Source organism: Typopeltis vanoorti, chromosome 7, assembly GCF_054136105.1.
Source record: "Typopeltis vanoorti isolate ZY-2024b chromosome 7, IOZ_Tvanoo_1.0, whole genome shotgun sequence".
NCBI classification, from domain to species: Eukaryota; Metazoa; Arthropoda; class Arachnida; order Uropygi; family Thelyphonidae; genus Typopeltis; species Typopeltis vanoorti.
The window spans coordinates 60,744,695-60,767,571 of NC_143555.1; the positions used below are offsets into that span (position 1 = coordinate 60,744,695).

The window sequence follows — 22,877 nt, forward strand, 5'->3', positions numbered from 1 at the left end:
CAGAGGTACTTAGTATATTGCAAAATTTAAATGCAAACACTGCTGTAGGTTTAGATGGAATATCAGCTCGTGTGTTGTGTGATTGTGCAAAGGAATTGTCAACGCCTCTTACTTGGTTATTTAACTTAAGTTTGAACTCTTGTATGGTCCCTAGAGAGTGGAAGGAAGGCAAAGTAGGTCCTTTGTATAAAGGTGGCTCTAAAACTTCGGTAGTTAATTACAGACCAATCACCATCTCAGGAGTGGTGGTAAAAGTATTGGAAAAGTTGGTTAAAGACAAAATTCAAGAATGGGTAGATCAGGATATGATACTCTATAGAGGCCAACATGTTTTTTTTAAAGGTAGATCCTGCCTTAGCAATATATTAACTTTTTATAATAGAATGACATCTGAGTTGGACAAAGGAAATGGCTACACAGTGGTACTTCTGGATTTTGCTAAGGCTTTTGACAGGATACCCCATGGAATACTGTTGTACAAATTGGAGCAGATGGGGATGGATACTGAACTAGTGATATGGATAGGAGAATGGCTCGGGGAGAGATACCAGAAGGTGGTATATGGAGGAGCAGAGTCCAGGATGAGGCAGGTGACCAGTGGTGTGCCATTGTTGTTTAATTTGTTCATAAATGATATAGGAAATGGCTTAAAGGGAGATATTCAGTTGTTTGCTGATGATGCAAAGTTGGGTAGCGCAATAAAAAATCAAGCTGATGTTGAGAGTTTGCAGGATGATTTAAATAAGCTGGCAAAATGGGCAAAAGGTAATGGATATGAGTTCAATGATTACCAAAGATTACCAGCTGTGTGCTATGTTGATGGAACAGTACTCCAAGAGATTGATGAGGCTAGGAACCTAGGAGTGTTGGTAGATAGGGAGATGAAGTTTAGGGGACACATTGCTATGGTGTCCAAGATTGCACATAGGATTACTTGGTTATTGAGGAACACACTAACATCCAGAGATAAAGAGGTTATTATTCCCTTTTATAAAGCGTTGATACTTCCACATTTGGATTACTGTGCTCAGGTCTGGTCACCTGGATTCCTTCAAGATGAGGAGGTTGTGGAGAGGGTTCAGAGGAGAGTGACTAAGTTGACGAGTGATGTAAAAAATGCTGCATACATTGATAGATTGAGAGCTTGTGGATTGCAGAGGTTGGTTGATAGGCAGAGAAGAGGGGGATATGATAGAAACATTTAAATTACTAAAACGTTTTTATAAGATTGATGCAGAGGAAATGTTTCAGCTGTGTGATAGTGATGGAAGAACAAGAGGTCATCCCTGGAAATGAAGGAAAAGTGTGTGAGAATGAGGTTTTTCGCCTGGAGGGTGGTGAATGAGTGGAATGCATTGCCTGACTCAGTTGTGGGCTCTTTGTCTGTAAATGAATTCAAGAAGAGATATGATAGATATTGTTTTGATAGTTTGGGTCTCCTGTGATGAGTCTACTGACTCCATGGAGATACCCATAATAATAATAATAATAATAAATGGCCTAATCAAGGCCTTTATACAATGGAACCAGAACAGAATCTTCTTACTTCTACGAGTCAGCATCCTCAGTATCATTCTTAGAATTCATTGTGCTGTCCTCACATTTTTTAGATCCTTATCCACCAGATCTCTTATTTTAACCACCTCCTCCAATATTTTCCCACTTGGTGGGAAAATATTTGAGGAGGTGGAGAAATCTAATCTAATATCTACATCCCATCTTTGTTTTTTAAATTTTAAAATCCTTACAGTTTGCACAATGAGAAGTCTATTCAAGTCATCTCGTAAAGGCACAACATCTGCTCTACTTCTATAGTTGTTTTCCACTTTGCATTATATGCAAACAATTGAATATCACCATGCAAACCTTCCCAAAATATCATCGGCATACAGATTAAACAGCAGTGGGCTTAATACCCTTTAAGAATACCACCTAGTGACTTTCCTCTTGTAGGATTCCCCCATTCCATAACTTGCTGATACTTATCAGATAGCCAATCTCCAATCCAATGTGCTAATCCAATATCCAACCCCATCCATTCTACTCTGACCATCAGCTTATCATGCGGCAATCTATCAAAAGCTTTTGCAAAATTGAAGTATACTATTTTGTATCTATCTCTGTTGTCCAATGCACCTGCCACCTTATTGTAAAAAAAGTAAGTCGATTACTAAAAACATGTGGTGATATAAAGTATCACAGCTTTATGAACATCACATTAGCTTGATGTGGCAGACAGACTAATGACTGTGAGTCTCTTCTTCTCCTTTCATTTCTCTCAAATTCTGCATGATGTCACAATTACAAGGATGAAATACATTCTTTCTCTTCTGCTGAGTATTTCTGCTGCTATTGTTATTTCAAACACCTGTCTCTGCTAATCTAAATCTGCCATTCAGTTTAAGTGAACTTAGACAATTATCTTAACATATTCTTGATTATTAATAATGGCAATTCACGTGAGCTAGCTATGTGTTTTCTGGTTCAAAGAAATACGATAAAAAGTTAAGAGCCTCCATAGCTCAATTGGTGTAGATGAAGCATTTTGGTTGGAAAAACCTGGTTCAAATCTCATTTATCATGCAAAGAACCTTTATCATGGTCTTTATCAGAACCTTTATACTGTTGGATCTTTAATATCCATGATTTCTATATAATTTTTGTTGCCAAAATGAAGTCACGTGACTCTTTCTTTATTAATTACTTTATCATGACTTTCAACTGAAGGTGAATTATCCAGTCTCTTACAGCAGTGGCAGGGTCTCACTTCCCAGATGCTCTGGTTTTTCATTCCACAAAAGAGGCAAACTGGGCCATAAGAACATGCAATTTACAGGCACAGCATACAATGCAGATAGGATTAACCATAACAATATCAATATCAGATTTCTAAGAAGCCAAGTTACCTAGCCTCATACGAAAGGGATGATGATGAGTTACGAAGAATATTTCCATCTAAGTCTTTCTGCAAGTATCAATATTGCTGCTTTCTAATATTTTCACTTTTCATATTCTACCATCTATACACACTCCCTTAATTTTTCTTATAACTTTCATATCTATGGTTTCCAGTTTGATTAGAAATAAAACAACCAATCAGTTGTTTTTTCTAACAAACTTTCAAATCCATAAGCAAAATATGGTTCAGGCACTCTCTCTTTTATGCAGCTAGTTTGATGTCTTGGATCATCAAAATTTGATAGTGTTAAGGTTACTGTCTTTTGTGGGAGAGTTCACACACACACACACACACACACACACACACACACACACACACACATGCAACTTGATGACAAAATCTTATTGTAGCGTATATAACATCCATATTTCTGTGCACAGATTTAGTTACCTGGATCATATTGAACGGGGAAGCAGGTTAAAAAAAAGTTTTTTAATTGCACTGGATTATTTTGAATTACAGCTGAAGCAACTAGAAACTGAAGCTGAGACCTGGTTTGCTGCTCGCTCTCTCATTTAGATGATACCACTGTTACAGCACCCAAAAAAAAAAAAAAAAAAGAACTGACCTCCTAGCATTGCTCTTCTCCTCTAACTCCTGCACAGACAATGAAGGCAAATCATCTCCATCCATACCAGCAACTGAGCACCATATGCCTCCTGTGACCTTTGGGCAGAAGGACATAAGAATAATAATAAACAAACTACAAAGTCATCTGGTCCGTCCTGATGGCATCTTCCTTATTGTATCCAAATGTTGTGTTCCTGAGCTAACACCTGTCCTCTATCATCTCTTCAATCTTCTATACTCAACTGGCACCTATCTCATCTCATGAAAACCAACATATATCCAACCCATTTCAAAAAAAGGGAGACAAAAGCCTACCATCCAATTACTGACCAACTGCCATCACCTTGATCCCCTCAAAAATAATGGAGAACGTTATCAATGGTCAACTTCTTGACACTTCTTGACCACCGGTATGGATTCTGCCAATCCAGATCCACGGCAGATATCTCAGCCTATATCGCTCATCACTGGACATGCCATGGAAAGGTTCAGAGAAACATGTGCTGTTGCCCTTGACATTTCCAAGGCTTTCAACCGTGTTCAGCATTAAGACTTGCTTTGCAAACTGCCTTTGTTTGTCTACTTGCCACCCTCTGTAACTGGATAGCTGGCTTTCTCTCTGGTCGTTCACTGCATGTCATGGTGGATGATACTCTCTCTCTCTCTCTCTCTCTTCAAGCTTTGCAACCAATGCGGGAGTACCTCAGGGCTCCGTTCTCTCACCTTCCCTCTTTTTCTCATATATAAACGACCTATTCTCAATCACTACAAATCCTTCCACAGCTTTGCCAACAATAGCACTCTCCACCCATCTTACTTCTCTGACAAACCATATAGTTCCCGGACATCTCTTATATCAAGATCATCTGCAACCAGTACCTTTGGTGCATGGATAACCTGGTCACCTTCAATGCAGCCAAAATGCAGTTCTGCCTTTTCTCTAATGGGATCTCACCTCACCTTCCCTTATCCTCAGTAATACACACATACACATCACCAGACAGGATGAACTCTCCTTGAACTGACATTTACCTCCAATCTCTATTGGCATGAACACATCACATCAATAACTTCCTCAGCTTCTAAAAAACTAGGCATTCTTTTTCCACTCAAGAAGCTATTTTACACCCATCCAGCTACTAACTTTATATAAATCCCAAATCCACATCCTTAGAATGCTATACACACATTTCATAAGTAGGTTTGGTGGTAGTACACCTAAAACCTCCTTAAAAATTTGTGATGCTGTCCAGAGGAGAGGCAATTTGGCTCACAGATGACTCTACCCTCATAGGCTCCTCACTTCAACTTCTATCTCACAAATGCAATGTTTGTTTCAGCTCTGTTTCTCTTCTACAGGTACTTCCATGGTCACTGCTCCAGTGAATTGAAAATCATCATCCCTCCACTTACTATTAGGCCTGTTAAAACAAGAACTGTCCAACATTCCTTTACAGTACAACTGCAAGCTCATTGAACCTGCTTCTCTTCTTTCTCATTTATTCCATCTCCTCTGTCCTTTAGAACAGCCCTCCTCATGATATGTTTCCCAACAATTTCAACCTACAACTCTCTAAGAAGAATGTCAATAGGTTTTATGTTTCTCAACCCTCATCTACACTTTACACATGACACTGATGTACTATAGGTTCTTTTACCTCTCCTCTGTGGGATAAAAAAAATAAACTAAGGCTAAGAGGCCTTTGTCTTAGGTTTTTTAATCTGTAATATAATATTATAAGATATATCTGTAAATTGTGTATACTCTGCTGGCTAGTTTGCTTTTAGAGAATTAAATAAAACTCCAAGTTTCCAAGAGGAAAAACTTTCCTTACTCGATATGAGAGTAGCTAACTTTCTTTTAGTTGAAAATTCCATATAAAAGTTCTTCACATTCTAGATGGGATTTAAATGAAGGGTATAATTCTTACCAACTGGCATAGGTGGCTGCATTAGAACTAAGCCATGTTAATGATAAGAATAAACTAGGAAGGTGTAAGATTTGAAATTTTGTAAATAGAAGGAACACGAGGAATGTGATAGATATTTAGTGTATATAAACTGTTGAAAGAATATTACTGTAGAGTAGGATAGATACAGAGATATTTTATAATGTAGTTAGCGTGCATGTGCTGTGGAAGAGAAAAGAATCATTCCGGAAGATGAAGAGAAGTGTATTCATTAATGGAATGAATTTGGATATGGAATGCATAAGGATATTGCAGCTTTTCTCAACTAATTACCACATTATAAGTTTGCAGCAATTTAATGAATACTGATGAACTTAATGAATGAATGAAAACAACATTAAATTTCACTCAAAATTTAACTACTGATATTTATGAAACTTACTCTAAGCTGCTTTTCTTTTGCTTGCGTCGGTTAATGATTACACAGCCACAGATACAAATAACAATAATTAGGATAGGAAGAATGAGCCCTACGGTTATCCCTATTATTTTTCCTGCATATTTTTTGTTACCTATAGGTGAAAGAGAGAGAGAATTATATACATATATATTATTTACAAAATAAATGTATGTCATATTTCATATAGATCGCACGTTTTGCTTTAAAGAAAAATGTTAATTATCATTTATATTTGCTCACTTCAGTATAGTTTTAAAGCTATGAGGAAGAGTAGATACCATCACTATTTTACACTTTAAATTTTGGATATAATAGACATAGTAATATTTCATGTTAAATAGAACTATTCATTAATCTCCTGGTTATCCATGCTAATTAGTTAATGTAAATGCATGGAATTTTTGAAAAATTATGAGCAGCTGACTTTTTCCAAGTTTCCAGCTGCCAATTACTCCTCCCCCAATCTTTCGCCACAGGGAATGGTCTTTGAAGGGAACAGCTATAAATTGGTTGAAAGTTAAGCAAGGAAGCATACTCCACATGGTTTTTTTGCATTTTTCTTACAATTCCAAATTTCATGAAAATTTCATGATGGAAAAATCCATTTCCTTTCACACTACCATTTAAACTGAATAACTTTCTTTCATCTTGAAGCTCTGTTATTGAAAGACTAACAGTTTTTTTCCATTCTCACAGGTCATCCCTTTTTTTATTAGTTGCTGTCTGATTAGTTAAAATGATTAGTTTTAACAACAAAAATTTTGCCTTCACACATGCCCAATATGTTGCCTCCAAATAGACAAATCTGAATTATGAATTATAACAATGTTTAGTTAAATGTGAATAACAAATAACCTTACAACTGTATAATAAACTTTTATTGCAGATTCAATATTCTGTCCTTGTTACAAATATACACGAAGTAAATACTACATACTAATTATGTAGTTACTAAACATATGTGTTACATGTGTTTATGATAATCCAGGAATCCTCGACTCTAGAGATCTGAAACCTTAAGCAGTGTAGTGGTTTTGCATCAGGCAGTGAATATCTTTTTGATTCCTTTTGTTTTGAGTCTTTTGATTCCTTGGAGGCCTAAATAATAATAATAATTATATTATTATTATTATTATTCGTGACACCTCCAAGGAGTCCGAAGACTCATCGTGCGGGGGGGACACTCACTGTACAACTCTCCATCTCCACCACCACACCGAACCTCTACTACCCATCGACTACATCAATGCCATCTACCGCCCACCACCACAACAGCAAGTATTTTTTGTATGTAAATTGCGTGTGTTCTGAAAGGCTGGATGAAAAACCCGAGTTTCTGGGAGAAAAAACTCTGCTGCCTCCATATGAGATAGGCTAACTTATCTTCATTTGAAAAAGTCCAAGTAAAGATTCCTCCTGTCACGACAGGAATTGAACTTCAGCCTTTTCTAACTGAAGGGTGCAATATACCGTCGTTCTTCCAATTGCGCTATGGAGGTGCTTAAAGTCACTTATCTAATCACACAATAACATTGCTGATCTTATCAGCCAATGATGTCACGAATCCTTATCTTAGCTTGATCTTGATATTGTGCTTAGTGACACCCCTACTACTGCAACCATCAAATTGTCTAATACCCCAACTCAAGTGATTGCACGCAGTATACGACTGAGTACTACTGCATAATAATAATCTGCACTATTACTAATAACCCTTCCCAGCTTCACTTTATGTACAAACAACCGAATACCCCCCCCCCCCCGGATATTAATGCCAATGTCATTAATATAAACATTAAACAATACAGATACCAGTACTTGTAACCGTCTGCTTCCTTGATACTGCTCCCTCATACATAACTCTCTGATACCTATCAGATAGCCAATCCATAGTTTGACACTTCCAATCTGCTACCACCATTATGTAATGGCACTATCTTAACCTCCTTCCACTCCTTGTTCACCTTTCACATGGCCAGATTTTCAATGAAAGCCAGGCCATTTGAGCTGTCAGCACTTTAGCACATTCTCTCAAAATCCATGGTGAAATCCCATTGCTTTATTGACAACCACAGTACTCAATATATGAAACATACTTTCTCCTTGGACTTCTAAACCTAGAACTTACCGTATCCTCTAGTATTAAAACCTACTTCTCCAGGATGAAATACTCCAATAAAGTATTTATTGAACTACTTCATTGAAAAACTCATGGAAAGAACATCAGTAATTCTATTCCGATTTTTATCCAGGATTTTCTTTAGATCTCTGAGCCAATCTCTTCTCACATTCTAGTTTTACCTTCATTACCACATTATTTACTCTCCTGGACTGAGTCTTATATCTTTCATGCATCTGCTCTCCACCCATCTCTTATATCTCTTCCATAACTTCTTTTTTACCTGCAATTCCCGTTTGATATATTTTCATCCATTTTACCACAAACTGTGGTCTCTTCACTCACGGTATACATTTTAATTCCTTATAATTCCACACACATATTCCTTGTTCTTTGATACTCCTGCATGTCTATTCATCTTCCAAGTCAAAACCATCTGATCATTCTCTCTCCAACTGGGGACAGAGATGCCATCTCAGTTATATTCAGATCTTCTGATACTATGACCACTACTACATGTTGTCTAAGATATTTGTCACTCAAGAATTCCAGAAAATTCTATTACCTTAATATTACATGCAGTTTTCTCTTCCCAATTTGTACTCTTGTAATTAAAATCTCCCATGCAATCATTCTTTTTTCAAGCTCAATGACCTAAGCATCTCCTGCTCTTCACCCTCTATGCTTTCTGGCTTATACCAACACCCCAATAAATATCCTATAAGTTAAAAATGCTAAAGAAATTATATTCAAGGTTTCACCCTTATCCAAGTGTAAGCAAACAAAGTTTGTGAATGAAGTAACTTCACAACTGAGCTACTTGTATATAGAGGCTAATAACTTCACGTTAATTGCCTTAGTCATTAGCCACTATATAAAAGTACCAGTCATGAAGTTACTTCATGCACAGACTTTGTTTTTTTACATTTGAATAAAGGATGAAACCAAGAATATAATTTCTTGTCATCTTTAATTTATAGTATAACCAAGTGAAAAAAACTTTTGACAAGTTTCTTGTGAAATTTCTGAGAGATAAATATCTTAACCAGCATGTGATTGAAGCAACTAGAGGCTTCAATGTTTGTGCTTTAATGTGTTTTAATGTTTTTGTAGACCCCTGCTGTTTAACTTGTTTGTAAATGATATATCATGTGTGGACTGATTGGGGATCTTCAGTTGTTTGCTGATGATGCAAAGTTGGGAATAGTAGGAGTGGAATATAGTGAGAGTGATCATGAGGTATACTTGTTTGGGAAGTGATGAAACAAAAAAAAAAGGTTACTGCTAAAAACAGATACAGGTAGAAGTATAAAGCAGGTGATTATGAGAAGCTCCATAATCAGTTAGCATTAGTACATTGGGTAGACGAGCTGAGTGGAAAAGATGCTGACAATGCATGGAAACTCACAAGGCAGTATCTGACAAAAGCAATGTATAACTGCATACCAAGGATTAAGAAAGTAAATAGAGTAGGAGTGACATGGATGAACAGTGAAATCAAGCAAGCTATGCTGGGGAAAAAAATGTTATGGAGGAGGTACAAAACATTTGGTGGTGATTGGATCCATGAAAAGAATAAAGTGCAGGCTAGAAAGGTGACAAGTATGGTAAGTAAAGAAAGAAAAGGTGCAGTATGGCTGGTCGGGTAAAGGTTAATTCAAGGGAATTTTTCTGCTATACGGAAAGCAAGAGGAAGAATAATTATGGCAGGTTAACACTGATGGATATTCATGGCAGCAGATTAACAACTGCAAAGAATATAGTGGAATTACTGAAAGATCACTTTATCAGCATATATCATATCAATGATGCTGTGCAATATACAGAAGGGAGGCAAGTATCACGAGAATTGGAAGTGAAAGAATGAGAGGTGTATCAGATGTTGGTTGGGTTGGATGTTAATAAGGCTGTGGGAATGGATGACATATTACCAAGTATTCTTAAGGAATATGCACCACAGTTGGCTATGCCCTTGACCTAGTTATTAATGAATGTCTTGCAGTGAGTAGGGGTTCCTAAGGAGTGGAAAGAAGGCAAAATAGTACTGCTCCATAAGCATAGTTCTAAGACAGAAGTATCCAACTATAAGACAGTCTTAAATGGCTTATAGTTGGAGACATATAGTCTATAACTGCAGTTGTAGTCAGGGTGTTGAAGAGTTTGGTAAGGAATAGAGATACAGGATTGGATTGATAGACATAGAATTCTTTATGATGGTCAGCATGGATTTGTAAAGGGTAGGTCCTGTTTTAGTAATTTACTCATTTTATGATAAGGTAACAAGTGAATTAAATAAGGGAGAATCATATACAGTGATATTCTTGAACTTTGCAAAAGCATTTGATAGATTACCAAGTGATAAGTTGGTGTACAAGCTGCACAGGATGGGAATAGATAGTATATTGGTTAAATGGATCAGAGATTGGCTCTCTGAACGATACCAGCAGGTTGTGTATGATGGAGCAGTGTCAAAATAGGAGAGTGACTAGTGGTGTGTCCCAGGGTTCTGTTCCTGGGCCCTTGCTGTTTAACCTGTTTGTAAATGATATATCATGTGGACTGACTGGGGATCTTCCGTTATTTGCTGATGATGCAAAGTTGGGAAGACTTATAACTAGCACTGTTGATGTTAATTCCCTTCAGGCAGATTTGAATACACTGATTAGTTGGACAAAGGAGTGGAGTTGCAGTTATAATATCAATAAATGCAAGGTGTTGTATTTTGGAGTGCAGAAATATAAGGCTGTGTACTATATCGATGGTGCCACACTGCAGGAAGTGAATGAGATTAGAGATTTAGGAGTGATGGCAAGGATAAGGAAGTGGCACAACCACTTCCTTATCCTTGCATGTCATAGTACTTCTTATCATAGCAGCACTAGGTTGCACACTCTTTGCAACACTAGCAATATGCCCTCTGACATGCAAGGACAAGGAAGTGGTTGTGCCACTTTATAAGGCACTGGTCAGACCACACTTGGACTGTTGTGCTCAGATCTGGTCACCTAGTTTTCAATGAGATGTGGAGACATTGGATATCAGAAGTCTGGAATTTTCAACCTCTCATAGTCAGCATGGCTAAGGAGAGGTTGAAGAAATATGGATTGCAGAGTTTGGTGAATAGGAGGAAGAGAGGTGATATGATAGAGACATTTAAGTTAGTGAGAGGATTTTATCAGATTCATCCAGAGGGGAAGAATCAGAGGTCGTCTCTGGAAGTTATGTAAAAGTGTGGTGAAGAGGGGTGTGAGGAGTAGATTTTTTACATAGAGAATTGACAGTAAATGGAATACATTGCCAGAAGAATGTGCTGTTAATACAAGAAGTGTTAAGCTACATGATAAATATGTTATCAGTTGAATGAACCTCCCACAATGAGTCTGCTGACTCTATGAAGTGTGTAATAATAATAATAATAATAATAATAATAATAATAATAATAATAAATATCCTGTCCTACCCACCTCTACTATGATGCTTTCAAAACTATTAGTGCCACTGACCTACAAAATCTCCACTATGAGAGGATATAAGTCATCACTTATCATAAATACTCCACCAACACATTTGAGCTTCCTATCCTGTCAAAAAATGCTATACTGTGCTATTTCTATTACTGGGAGTAACATCTTCTGGTAACCATGTCTCAGAGATCTGAATAATCTTTGGACAGGCTGATGCTATCAGTATCATCAATTCATCTCCTTTATTCCAGATACGCCTGGAAATAGTACAAAGAATCAAGGCATTGTCACTGTTTCTATATATATCATTATCCCTTCCAGACTCCACTGGATTCAGAATTACATGATGTATTCCCCTTTTTCCCAAGTACCTATTCTCACAAAAGGCCACCCCTGCTACCATCCACCCTGATAATTCTAATTTCCCTGCATTGACACACTGACTTTTTCAGAGAACAACATTCTCTCCAGATGCCAACATCCTTCCTCATTCAAATGCAAGCCATTTATCATATACAGTTCCTTTCTGTCCTCAAATGCCCTCCAAGCCTCACTCTTCCAATACATTCTGGTTATTATATCATTCATTACTGATGTTCTCCACATTTCTGCATTATCATACCTGGGTAACAAAAACTCACTATCTTCCCTCTCTCAGTCTTTGTCTATACAACCATGAATCTCAGATCTCTGACCACCCAATTCATACTGCCCCTCAAGTCGTTTGTGCCCACTATCACAATCATCTCATCCACCCTTTCACCTTGCTTCACTGCCATAGTCATGCTATCTATTGTTCCTACAGGCAAACACTCCTCAGGCATTCTGTCTTGCATACCATGGATCATTGAGTCTCCATATATCATATCACACCTCTTACCACTCTGCTCCTTCCTTGCTCACCTGCATTCCTCACTCTCTCATCTGTAACACTTTTCTTCTTTATTCTCATTCTTATCTGGTGTCCTGGCATCTCTCCATCCCTGGTTCCAGCACTGTCTTGTCTTTCTCTCATTCCCTCTCTTTTACTGATTCTATTCTCTTCCCCTTCTATCATTCCTATAACTCTCTCTCTCTCACTCCTACTCTGAGTCACTTGCATTTGTTGTTTCCAGTTGCCTAATCTCTTCTTTCAAACTTCTCAACTCATTCTTAACACATTCCACTTCTTTAAGTGCATCTTTTTCTCTCTGCAAGCAACAACCTACTCTTGCTTGCATGTTCTGCTTTTCATGCTTTCTTTTAAACAATACAGAGTGGTTAAATTTTATTTATTTTACTTTAAAATAAATAGCTACTATACATATAGTATATAGTTTTTAGCATTTTCCTGAGGATAAAATGTCAAATCTTGTTATAAAAGTTTGTTTGCTGAGTTATAAATTGTTTGTTTGTTAACACTATGAGAAATAATTCATAAAGTTAAATGACTACTGATAATCTAAAAGAATCATGATCCCAGTGGCACACCCAGGGGGGGGGGGGCTACTATATATATAAATATATAGTTTTTAGCATTTTCCTGAGGATATTTTTGTAACAAGGATAAAACGTCAAATATTGTTATAAAAGTTTGATTGCTGAGTTATAAATTGTTTGTTTGCTAAAACTATGAGAAATAATTCATAAAGTTAAATGACAACTGATAATCTAAAAAAATCATTATCCCAGTGGCACACTCAGGGGGAGGGAGGGTAAGGCACCTGGTCTCCCCTAATAGAAAAAGGAAAAAACACTAGAAAACTTTCCAAAATTTTTTTCCTAATTAAAATTAATTTTTTATTTATATGTCATCTATTTCTACACTACTTATGAATTAGCAGTCACATAAGGTGGGAATACCCTATAGCTCTCAGGAATCATGGCTGCTGTGAACACAAGGTGAATGAAGTACTGCTTAGGCAGACCGAGCGCTACTTCATTTGCCCGCGCCGGTCCAGAGGAGTTCACGGTATCATGTATATGCTATCACTGCAGATGCTCAGTCATAGGACGTATACAATGTGTAGTGTATATTCTCAAATCTTCTACTCAATTCCGCCCCCACCCCAAGATTAAATCTTGAGTGCACCACTGCATGATCCTACATGTTTTTAGTTATTAAAAAGTATGAAATCTTGTATATTTTAAGAAGTATGTCACTTCATACCCATACTAACATGCAATATTCATATCACACAACCAAGCAACTACACTTTGACCATTCTCCAACAATAGTTAATCAACTTTTACATTAATCATTATCTATATAATCAGATAATGCCTTCATTGTGAAATATATAGTAAATTTTATTGACAGTAATAATAAATTAGTTGAATTTATTAATATTGCTTGCAAAATGTTTTTCTTTTAAACAATACAGAATGGGTAACTTTTATTTTATTTTATTTTAAAATAAATAGCTAATATACATATAAGTATACAGTTTTTAACATTTTTTAGCCCATCTCAAGTTTTTTGACATGTCAGTAAATAGTGAGCTGCAAACAGCACATGCAACTGAGAAGTGGAAATGCAGACCAACAAAAAGTTATGCCCAATGACTGCAGTGAAGAATCAGAAAGCTCAGCTGCAATTTAGATGGGAAGTGAATTATCAACAATCGGTCCTTTTAAAATCTGATTGGAATTTTGATGGATTTTCAGTTGTAAGCCACAGCAGAGGCAGAGTGTGAAACTGAATTATTTTCTTGGCATGCCTTGAGACACACTTGGAGAACCAAGGCTTAGATAATAGTCATGAAAGATCAATCCATCTGCAGAAAGAAGGAATATAAGTCAAAGAGTTTATCTCTAGCCTCTTTGTAATGCCAAAGAATTTTTATACCTGACATGAAATTATATTATTGCTTTTATACTTCAATAGGTGCTCTAGTGAACCAATGCCCAGGCATCTTATGGAGTAAAAATTTAATTATACGTGGCTGACATTTGACTAGCTTCTTCAGCAATGGCTTGTCACCCAGTCCTTCCCCATTTATGAACTACATTTTGCATAGCATGCTATAGGATTTTCTGACCTAGAGAGCCAAATAGTGTGATTCATGTTCCCTAGGGTCTGCTCCAAAGTTTGAAAGCTATATTTAATGTATGACCTCAGGGAGTAGCTAGGGTAAGGAGATAGTAGAGGACACTGGAGAAAATCAGAGTGTAAGAGAAAAGGATAGACAGGTAAGGAGGAGGAGGGGAGAGAGAAAGTAGAAGCAGAAAAGATAAGAGATGCCAGTGAGAGAAGACTGAATGAAGCTGTAAGGAGAAAATACATCTTCTCTATGAGTTGGTTGGTTGCTTGCTTGGTTGATTTATGATTTACTGGTGCAAGGACAGCAAAGTTCATACTGTGCTATATCCAAGGTTACAGCAGTACAGGAGGTATTAATAAATAGTCATAAAGAGATAAATTAGTAAATAATATGTATGGATATAAATTTAAATTAAGCAATGCAGTATCCACATATAAATAGAATTTATAATCAAATGTGTTTGTATAAATTAATTCTTTGTAAAAATTTGAAAATGTCATGTAATTTGTCCAAGTCTGATAACATCTGCCTGAGTGTATACAGCTCAGGCAGATATGTAAAAATTTCATTCCTCTCTTGCATGAAGGGCTGGCACTCCACCAGAATATGACAAATAATGAGATGAGTGTTGCATCTGTGACCTATGTGGAGCCTGTGAAGAACAACTTCCTCTCTTCTGTTTCTATGTTGACTAGATTGCCAATGCTTAATTTCAGCTTTAATCATATGCAATTTGTTTGTCAGTGCTTCAGTCATGATGATTGCCATTGGGCAATTAGCTCTGATTATATACTGTCAGTATATGGTACTGCCAAACAGTACACTGAAAAAGTATGAGCTGCAGTCTCATTTCCCTTAATTACTATATGGCCAGGAATCTATCACAACCAAACATCAAAATTAAGAGTTTATTTTGTACAACAGTTGTAAAATCTCACAAAGCACTGGATGTCTTTTATACACAGGAGAGACTACAGCTTGTAAATAACTCAATAAGTCTTTTTAAATTACACACTTTCAGTAGCAGTTTTCTTCTATAAGCGCAAGCTGAATGGCATGCAACTCTGCTGTATACTTACTGCAAGCAAGTGGGATCTGGTTGGAGATAGCAATGTCAAGAAACACAGTAGCACAGTCAACAGAGGTCTCAGATTTTGATTCATAGTATAGGCAAGAAATCAGAGGAAGCTGCTCTGTGTACATTAAACAATTGCAGGTAGACATGTAATGTGTTATGAGAACTTCTAAAAGTGACGAAGTGATAGGTTGCAGGATAGATTGAAAACCTACCATGAAGGAATGTGTTATGTTATGTTATCAGCATACATGCCAATAGCTTCCATAATCTTTTTAACATGCACACCAAAAGGACATAATGGCAGTCTGGCACGTATGATATAAGTCTCCCAATCACTCAATTTATTCAAGTCTTCTTGTAAGGCCACAACATCTTCTCTACTCTTTGTGGTTCATCCCAACTTTGCATCATCTACAAACAACTGAATATCTCTATTCAAATTTTCACCAATATCATTAATATACAAGTTAAAAAGCAATTGGCCCTAAAACAGACCCTTGAGGCACACCACTAGTAACTTTCCTTTTCCTGGATATCACTCCCCCATACACAACTTGTTGATACCTATCAGATAGCCAGTCTCCAATCCAATGCACTAATCTAATATTCAACCCCATCTTCTCTGGTTTGACTATCAACTTATCATGCAGTAATTTATCAAAAGCCTTTGCAAAATCTAAATATATTACTGTGTATCCTTCTCCTCTGTCCATGGAAGCAGTCACCTTATTGTAATAAGTAAGTAGATTACTAAAACATGACCTCCCTTTAGCAAATCCATGCTGTCCATCAAAGATAATGCCATTGTTTCAATCTAATTCTGGATCCTAGTTCTCACAAACTTCTCCAACAACTTAAGTACAACACAGATAGGCCAATAGTTTGATGCTTGAGTTCTATCACCTCTTTTATGAAGTGGCACAATCTTGCCCTCCTTCCACTCCTTAGGAACTTGACCTAGTGCAAGACCCGTATTAAAAAAATATGTCAAGGCTGACCAAATCCAAGACCCTCAATCTTTGTGTGCCCCCTGTTACAGTCTGAGGTAGTTAGCAATCAAAAACTCAAGGAAATCATTTTCTCTACTTTCAGTTGCTATCTCATCATTTCAGTCAATTATATATACCATAATTAAAATCGCCCATAATGATCACTCTTTACTTATTTAACTTGGCTAATTTGATTATACATTTTATAATCACTACCATGCCCATTACCTGGTCTATAACAACATCCACCCAAGTATATCATTCCATTCACCTCTATCTCACACCATACTGCCTCGAAACCACTGGCACTATTTCCAGTGGCGTAGCTATGGGTGTGTGTGTGGGGGGGAGGGGGGGGGTTGCTCCTGGGCAGCACTTTGAACCTTACCCTATACTTCATTTTGACTTGTTTGTAGCATTTTTGGTGTGTATTGAGAGGGGCGGCAAAAGCTCTAGCAATGCCACTGACTATTTCCCTCTTGCATCTCTACTTTATATGGACATAACTCTTTCTCTATCATTAATAGCACTCCCCCTCCCTTTTTACCCCTTCTATCCTCATGAAACACATCATACCCTTCCATCTCTATTCCTGTCAACACAGGAATAGAGATGGAAGGGTATAAGTCTCACTTATTCCAACAATTTTTGGGTGAACAGACTCAATTAGTGCAACCATTTCATCTGCCTTGTTTCTTACACTTCCAGCATTTGTATACAAACACAACAGCTCATTTCTGGATCTACAGCTAGTTCAACTGATACTACTCATTCGATGTGATCTCTCCATGCTCGACTGAGGCCATTTCCCTTTCTGCTTATTTATTTTAGAACGCTCTTCAATTCAAAATTTCCTCTTGATTCCAGGTCTTCCGATTCCTTTTCTGTCTACACATGCTCTAACATCCTCTTGGAGCATCCACCTTTCTCACGCTGTGTACCCCTGTCCACCCTGAGCCTCCCCATTTCTCTGTTCCTCTTGCACGCCCATTCTCTCATTTTCCATACTCATGCCACCCACTTCCTCATTCATAACCTCCTCTTCAATCTCTCTTGTCTTACTCTCTCCTGCTCTTCAACATCACTTCCTACTTGATCTGATTCATCCTCTGTACTCACTTCTCTACCTTCCAGCAGCAGTCTCTCCAAGCGACTCACACCATAACCACTCAAATGCAGTCCATTGTTCCCATACAATTCACTTTGTCCTTCAACCTCATTCCACACATTAACAAACTGTACTCCCCTCTCTCCTCACACATTTCAGCCAACATATCATTCACTGAAAATATTGTCTAGAATATATCCAAATTCTTATAAGGAAACAGATTCCAATGATGAATATATCAGAGATAGAGAAACTATTAATCAGGGAAATTCTCCAAAAGAAGCCATGAAAAAATCAATTTATAGGTTTCTTGAGGAACCTGAAAAAATAATAAATCCGAAGACACTGAAGGCCGAGTTTTCAATATTTAAGCAAGAATTTAGATATATTATTTGATGCCCTGAAAACGATAAAACCAAGTTCAGTAGCCAGTGAGAGAGAGTATTTTCTATTTCAATCAATTTTGTATCTAGAATAAGAACAAGATTAAGTAATTGTTCAGTGGACATTTTATGTTTTTAGAAATCATATTTCCTGAAGAAATACTAAATGAAATAAAAATTTATAATTTATATTTTGTATGAATTTTAATTATTTTATTTTTATTTGGTTTTGTATGGAGTATATTTTATTTTGTCATATTTTTGTAGTTCCATAAATATTAAATAAACTGAAAAATTTTTAAATAAGTATAAATATTTTTTACTGTTTTAATTATGGCTTTTTTTTTCATAAAAATGCGAAAACTGGTTTAACCTTTTTTTTTTTTTTTTTTTTTGAAATACTGGAATTCGAAAACCATTTTTTTTTTCAAAAGTCAGTTTTTGTATAAATCCTAATAGTATGCATCAACAAATAAGCTCATTGAGTTGAGGGTGGGTAATTTTATTTAGTGTATGATGTACAGGTCTCAGGATAATACATACAAATTACATAAAACAGCATAAAAACAATTGTAAAAATCATATTAAAAGGGGTACACTAGGTTGAAATGATTAAACATCAAAATTAAGAATCAGGAGTCAGAGCTTAATCCTTAAATCCCAGATCCACTCCAGGGATTCTGGGGTCAGTTTAAAAAAGTCCTCTTTAGAATCTGAGAATGAGTAGATAGGACACTCAAGCACAATATGATTGATGGTCTGGCTCCCTCTTCTGCATTCACAGTTTGGAGTATCAGACCAGCTCCATTTACACAAGAGATGTGTACATCTCCCATGTCCTGTTCTGATCCGATTTAAAGTTCCTTACTCATTCCCAAGAAACCCAGGGGACCAGACTTTGGCACAGTAATCCAGATGTGAGCATATCAAGACCTTATAAAGAGGAATAGCAACTTCCTTATCTCTACTTGTCAATGTGTTCTTCAATACCCAAGTAATCGTATGGGCTGCTTTAGAAACCTTAGCAATATGTCCTCTAAATTTTAACTCTCTGTCTACCAACACCCCTAAATCTCTAGCTTCATCTATTTCCTGATGTTCAGTGCCATCCATGTGATACATCTTTTAATCTATTTATCCCAAAATGCATAAATTTACAATTCTCAACATTAAATGACACCCATTATGTTTTGCCCATAAGTCTCCAAAGATTGTTGGTATTGGGGAAACTCGATTGACCGAAGAGGATGTCCTGAAAGAGATAGAAATTGAAGAGGATAGCATATTTCTGCAGGACAGGGAAGGTAAAAAGGGTTGTAGAGTGCTATTCATGGTAAAATATGTATTGTACCCTCAGGAGAGAAAGAATATGAGAGGAGACTAGCCCTGTAATCCAAGGAGAATCCCCATGGAGTTCTTTCTTATGTGGTCAGCAGAAAAAAAAAAAGACTATGGACCTTTGAGAGTTTATGGTGTGTATGTGTGGTAAAAGTGGGTAGTACAAGATATTTAATGTGATGTTAATATAGACTAGGAAATATAATGATGAACAGAAAATGTTAAAGTAAATTAGTTTGGAAATTTCAAGTGAGTGATCATTAGAGAGACTTCAACTATAGCAATATAAACTAGGCAAAGTAAGCAGCACACAGTAATAAGAGAACTGAATTTTAGGACTTCTTGAAGCACTTTCTTACACAGTATGTGGTGGAAAGAATACCAGGATCGAGAGTTTTGCAATTGGCCACAGCATCAGAGAATCTGATTATTAATAAGATGTCATACTTATTCCCAAATGGTAAGAGTGACTACACATTCCTGACATGTAGGATGAATGGCATGTATGAAGGCAGAAGGAATTTCTGTACCATTATAAGGCAGACAGCTATGGTAGACTTAGAAACCAGCTTGGAGCAGTACAACAGATGAAAGATTTGAAGGAAGAGAGGTGGGCATTGCATGGGAGCTAGATAAAGAAAAAACTGTTGTCAGTAATGACAGACTATATGCATGGTGAAGAAAGTAAAGTGATTTGGAGTAAAATGGATAACTAGAGAAATCAAACAGGATAGCCAGTAGAAAAAACAAAACAGATACTGTGGACAGATTACCTTGCTGGATAGAAATGGTACTTGGATAACCAAGTACCATTTCTATCCAGCAAGGTAACACAGAGTTGATCAAGGTAACATTTCAGATAACACAGAGTTGAACTATTTAATGATCACTTATTAGGATGTTCCATCCTGGTAAAGTAGACTTTATTCCTAGGGGATAAGAAAGGTGAAAGACTAGAAGTCAATAAAGAGGATGTATTCAAAATAATGGGCACTCTAGAAGTCAATAAGGGAGGGGAGATTTGATGGGATTCTGTCATATGTTTATAGGAATGTGCTAAGGAACTAACTGTGCCATTAACCTTATGTTTAATGAATCTTGCAATGCATCAAATTTCTGAGTGGAAAGGTAAGATAGTGCTATGACATAAGGGTGGTGATAGAAGGTATGAAACTATAGACCAGTTTGTGTTTCTTCTGTGGTTGTTAAGATTAAAAATTGGCAAGAACTCGTAGAGAGAAATGGACAGATGAAGGCAATATTATTTATCCAAGGCAGCATGGATATGTTAAGGAATGCTCTTGTTTTAGTAATCGGGTTGCTTTTTATAATAAGGTAACAAGAACAGTGGATGAAGGTATAAGCAGTGGATGCTTTTACAAAGGCATTTGGCATGGTGCTGTATGATAGTCGATATTTAAGTTGCAACATGTGGGTTTTGTGATTAGATTAGCATACCTGATTGGTATGGCTATCAGAGTTGTGCATGTGAAAGTAGTGTTGGGGAGTAGGATCCCTAGTGTTCAGTAATATGGCCATTAAACATTCAATCTTTATATCAATGATATTGTCACTGGGCCACCTGGATGGCTGAGTGGTTAGTATATCCATTCTCCAGTCAAGAAGCTGCAGGTTCAAATCCTGCCATGCATAGGGCATAGTTGTGTGTGATTGTCTTTCACCTTCATACATTCATCCATACAAATATGTATATACACTTGTTTAAGTTAATGGATATTACATCCCATATCGTTTATATAAGAAACGATATGGGATGTAATATCCCTTAACTTAAACAAGTCATATGTCGCCGAATAGAAGCCTTTGGCTCTTCATATATCTAAATAATGTATATACACTCTCTCAAGATGGAGTGGGCCACCATGGGAGAAGAAGTCCCACCCTCCTGCAATGGGAGAGGTCTTTATCCTGGCAGTGGGGAAATTACAGGTTGAAATTCATCAATTCATTGTCATTGGACTATAGTGAAATATTCAAGTTGTTTGTAGATGATGTGAAGCTTGGGAGGATTACTAATAATGATGCTGATGTCTCATCTCTTCAAAGGTATTTGAATAAATGGGAAAGGTAGTCAAATGAACAGTATGTAAGTGTAATGCAGCTACATGTAAAGTTTTCAAATTTGGGATTCACAGACACTGCCGGTGCCAGGTTATTTTGTGTCCTAGGCAAAGTTTACAAGTGCACCCCTTATTTCATAAGCTAAAATGTTTCTAATTGACATTAAACAAAATAAAATTGTCTTTCAGGTTAAATTACTAGGTAAATTAATAGGGCCTTTTTTATTTTCTTTTTTAATTACCAGTAATTTGAAAATTCTCTGTTATAATTCAGTTACAAAAAAAAAGTTATAAAATACCGAAATTTAATATTTTAAAATGTTAACGTTTTAAAATTTTATCTTAACTGAATTTTAAATAGCGGTAAGTTCAATTCATTTAGGTAAGGAACAAAAAAGAACCAAGAGTTAAATAGTAAAATAGTGTGATATGTAAGGGATAAGGAAAAAGAATCGATACCTAATTCATATATCACTATTTAATTTTGATATTTTAGTAAGTATGAATAAAGCATAGCTTGAAGTTTTGCACCCCCTTCATGGCTTGCACCCTTGGTGGTTGCCTAGTTTGCCTAAACGGTAGCGCCGGCCCTGTTCACAGATGAGATGTTTCATACTCATTTGGAAGAGTTATACTGGAAGAATTTGGAGAGGGTGCACAGCATTATTCCCTCTAATTTTTGGCAGGCCCACGTGCACATAAAAACATTTTGTGCACGTTTCCAGACTTAGACTCAACGTGTGCAGTAGCCTGTCTCTCAATAGTGAAAGTCACAAGCCACAAACCCTAAATTAATCGGCTTAGATCCATGTAACTACAAAAATTCACCACATCCATTACTCTAAACAGATATGCCTCTGCAACTTGTTGATATCAGCATCTGTTTGTCCATATGTGCAAACTAAACATAACTAATTTGTGTATTAAGTTGGAATCGCTAGAGTAATATTGGAGTGGAGATATTGTACAAATTATTAAATAAAACATGTTACAAGTATGATTTATATGCCATTTGTTTTTATGGTACGTTCAAAAATTATTGACTGTAAATTCGAAATTATGAAAGCAAAAATTTTGTGTGTGCAGTTACTAGACATTATTATTATTATCCCAAGACCTCATGGAGTCAAAGACTCATCTGGGAGGTTCTTTTATCACACACACACACACACACACACACACACACACACACACACACACACACACACACACACACAGCTCATCATACCGTGTCTTAAACACACACTCAAACTCCTTGCAGACACCACACTCTCAGGTAAGGAATTCCAATCATTTACAACTCTGCACGAAAAAAAACCTGCCTCTCACTTCTCTACTCACACCCTCTTTATACAGTTTCCAGGGATGACCTCTGGTTCTCCCCCGATCTTAGAA

At 36.7% G+C, this 22,877-nt stretch overlaps 1 protein-coding gene across 2 annotated transcripts in view; it reads right to left on the reverse strand.

The window, feature by feature from the left end:
* Positions 1–22,877, reverse strand: part of mesh (sushi domain containing 2 mesh) — a 373,145-nt gene that overhangs the window by 27,974 nt on the left and 322,294 nt on the right. The window contains exon 20 of one of the 2 annotated variants that reach the window (XM_090395296.1): positions 5,882–6,011. The exons of the other annotated variant lie outside the window; for it this stretch is intronic. Coding sequence (XP_090251422.1) covers positions 5,882–6,011 — 130 coding nt within the window. The remainder of the gene's footprint in view (positions 1–5,881; positions 6,012–22,877) is intronic. 2 annotated transcript variants of the gene reach the window in all.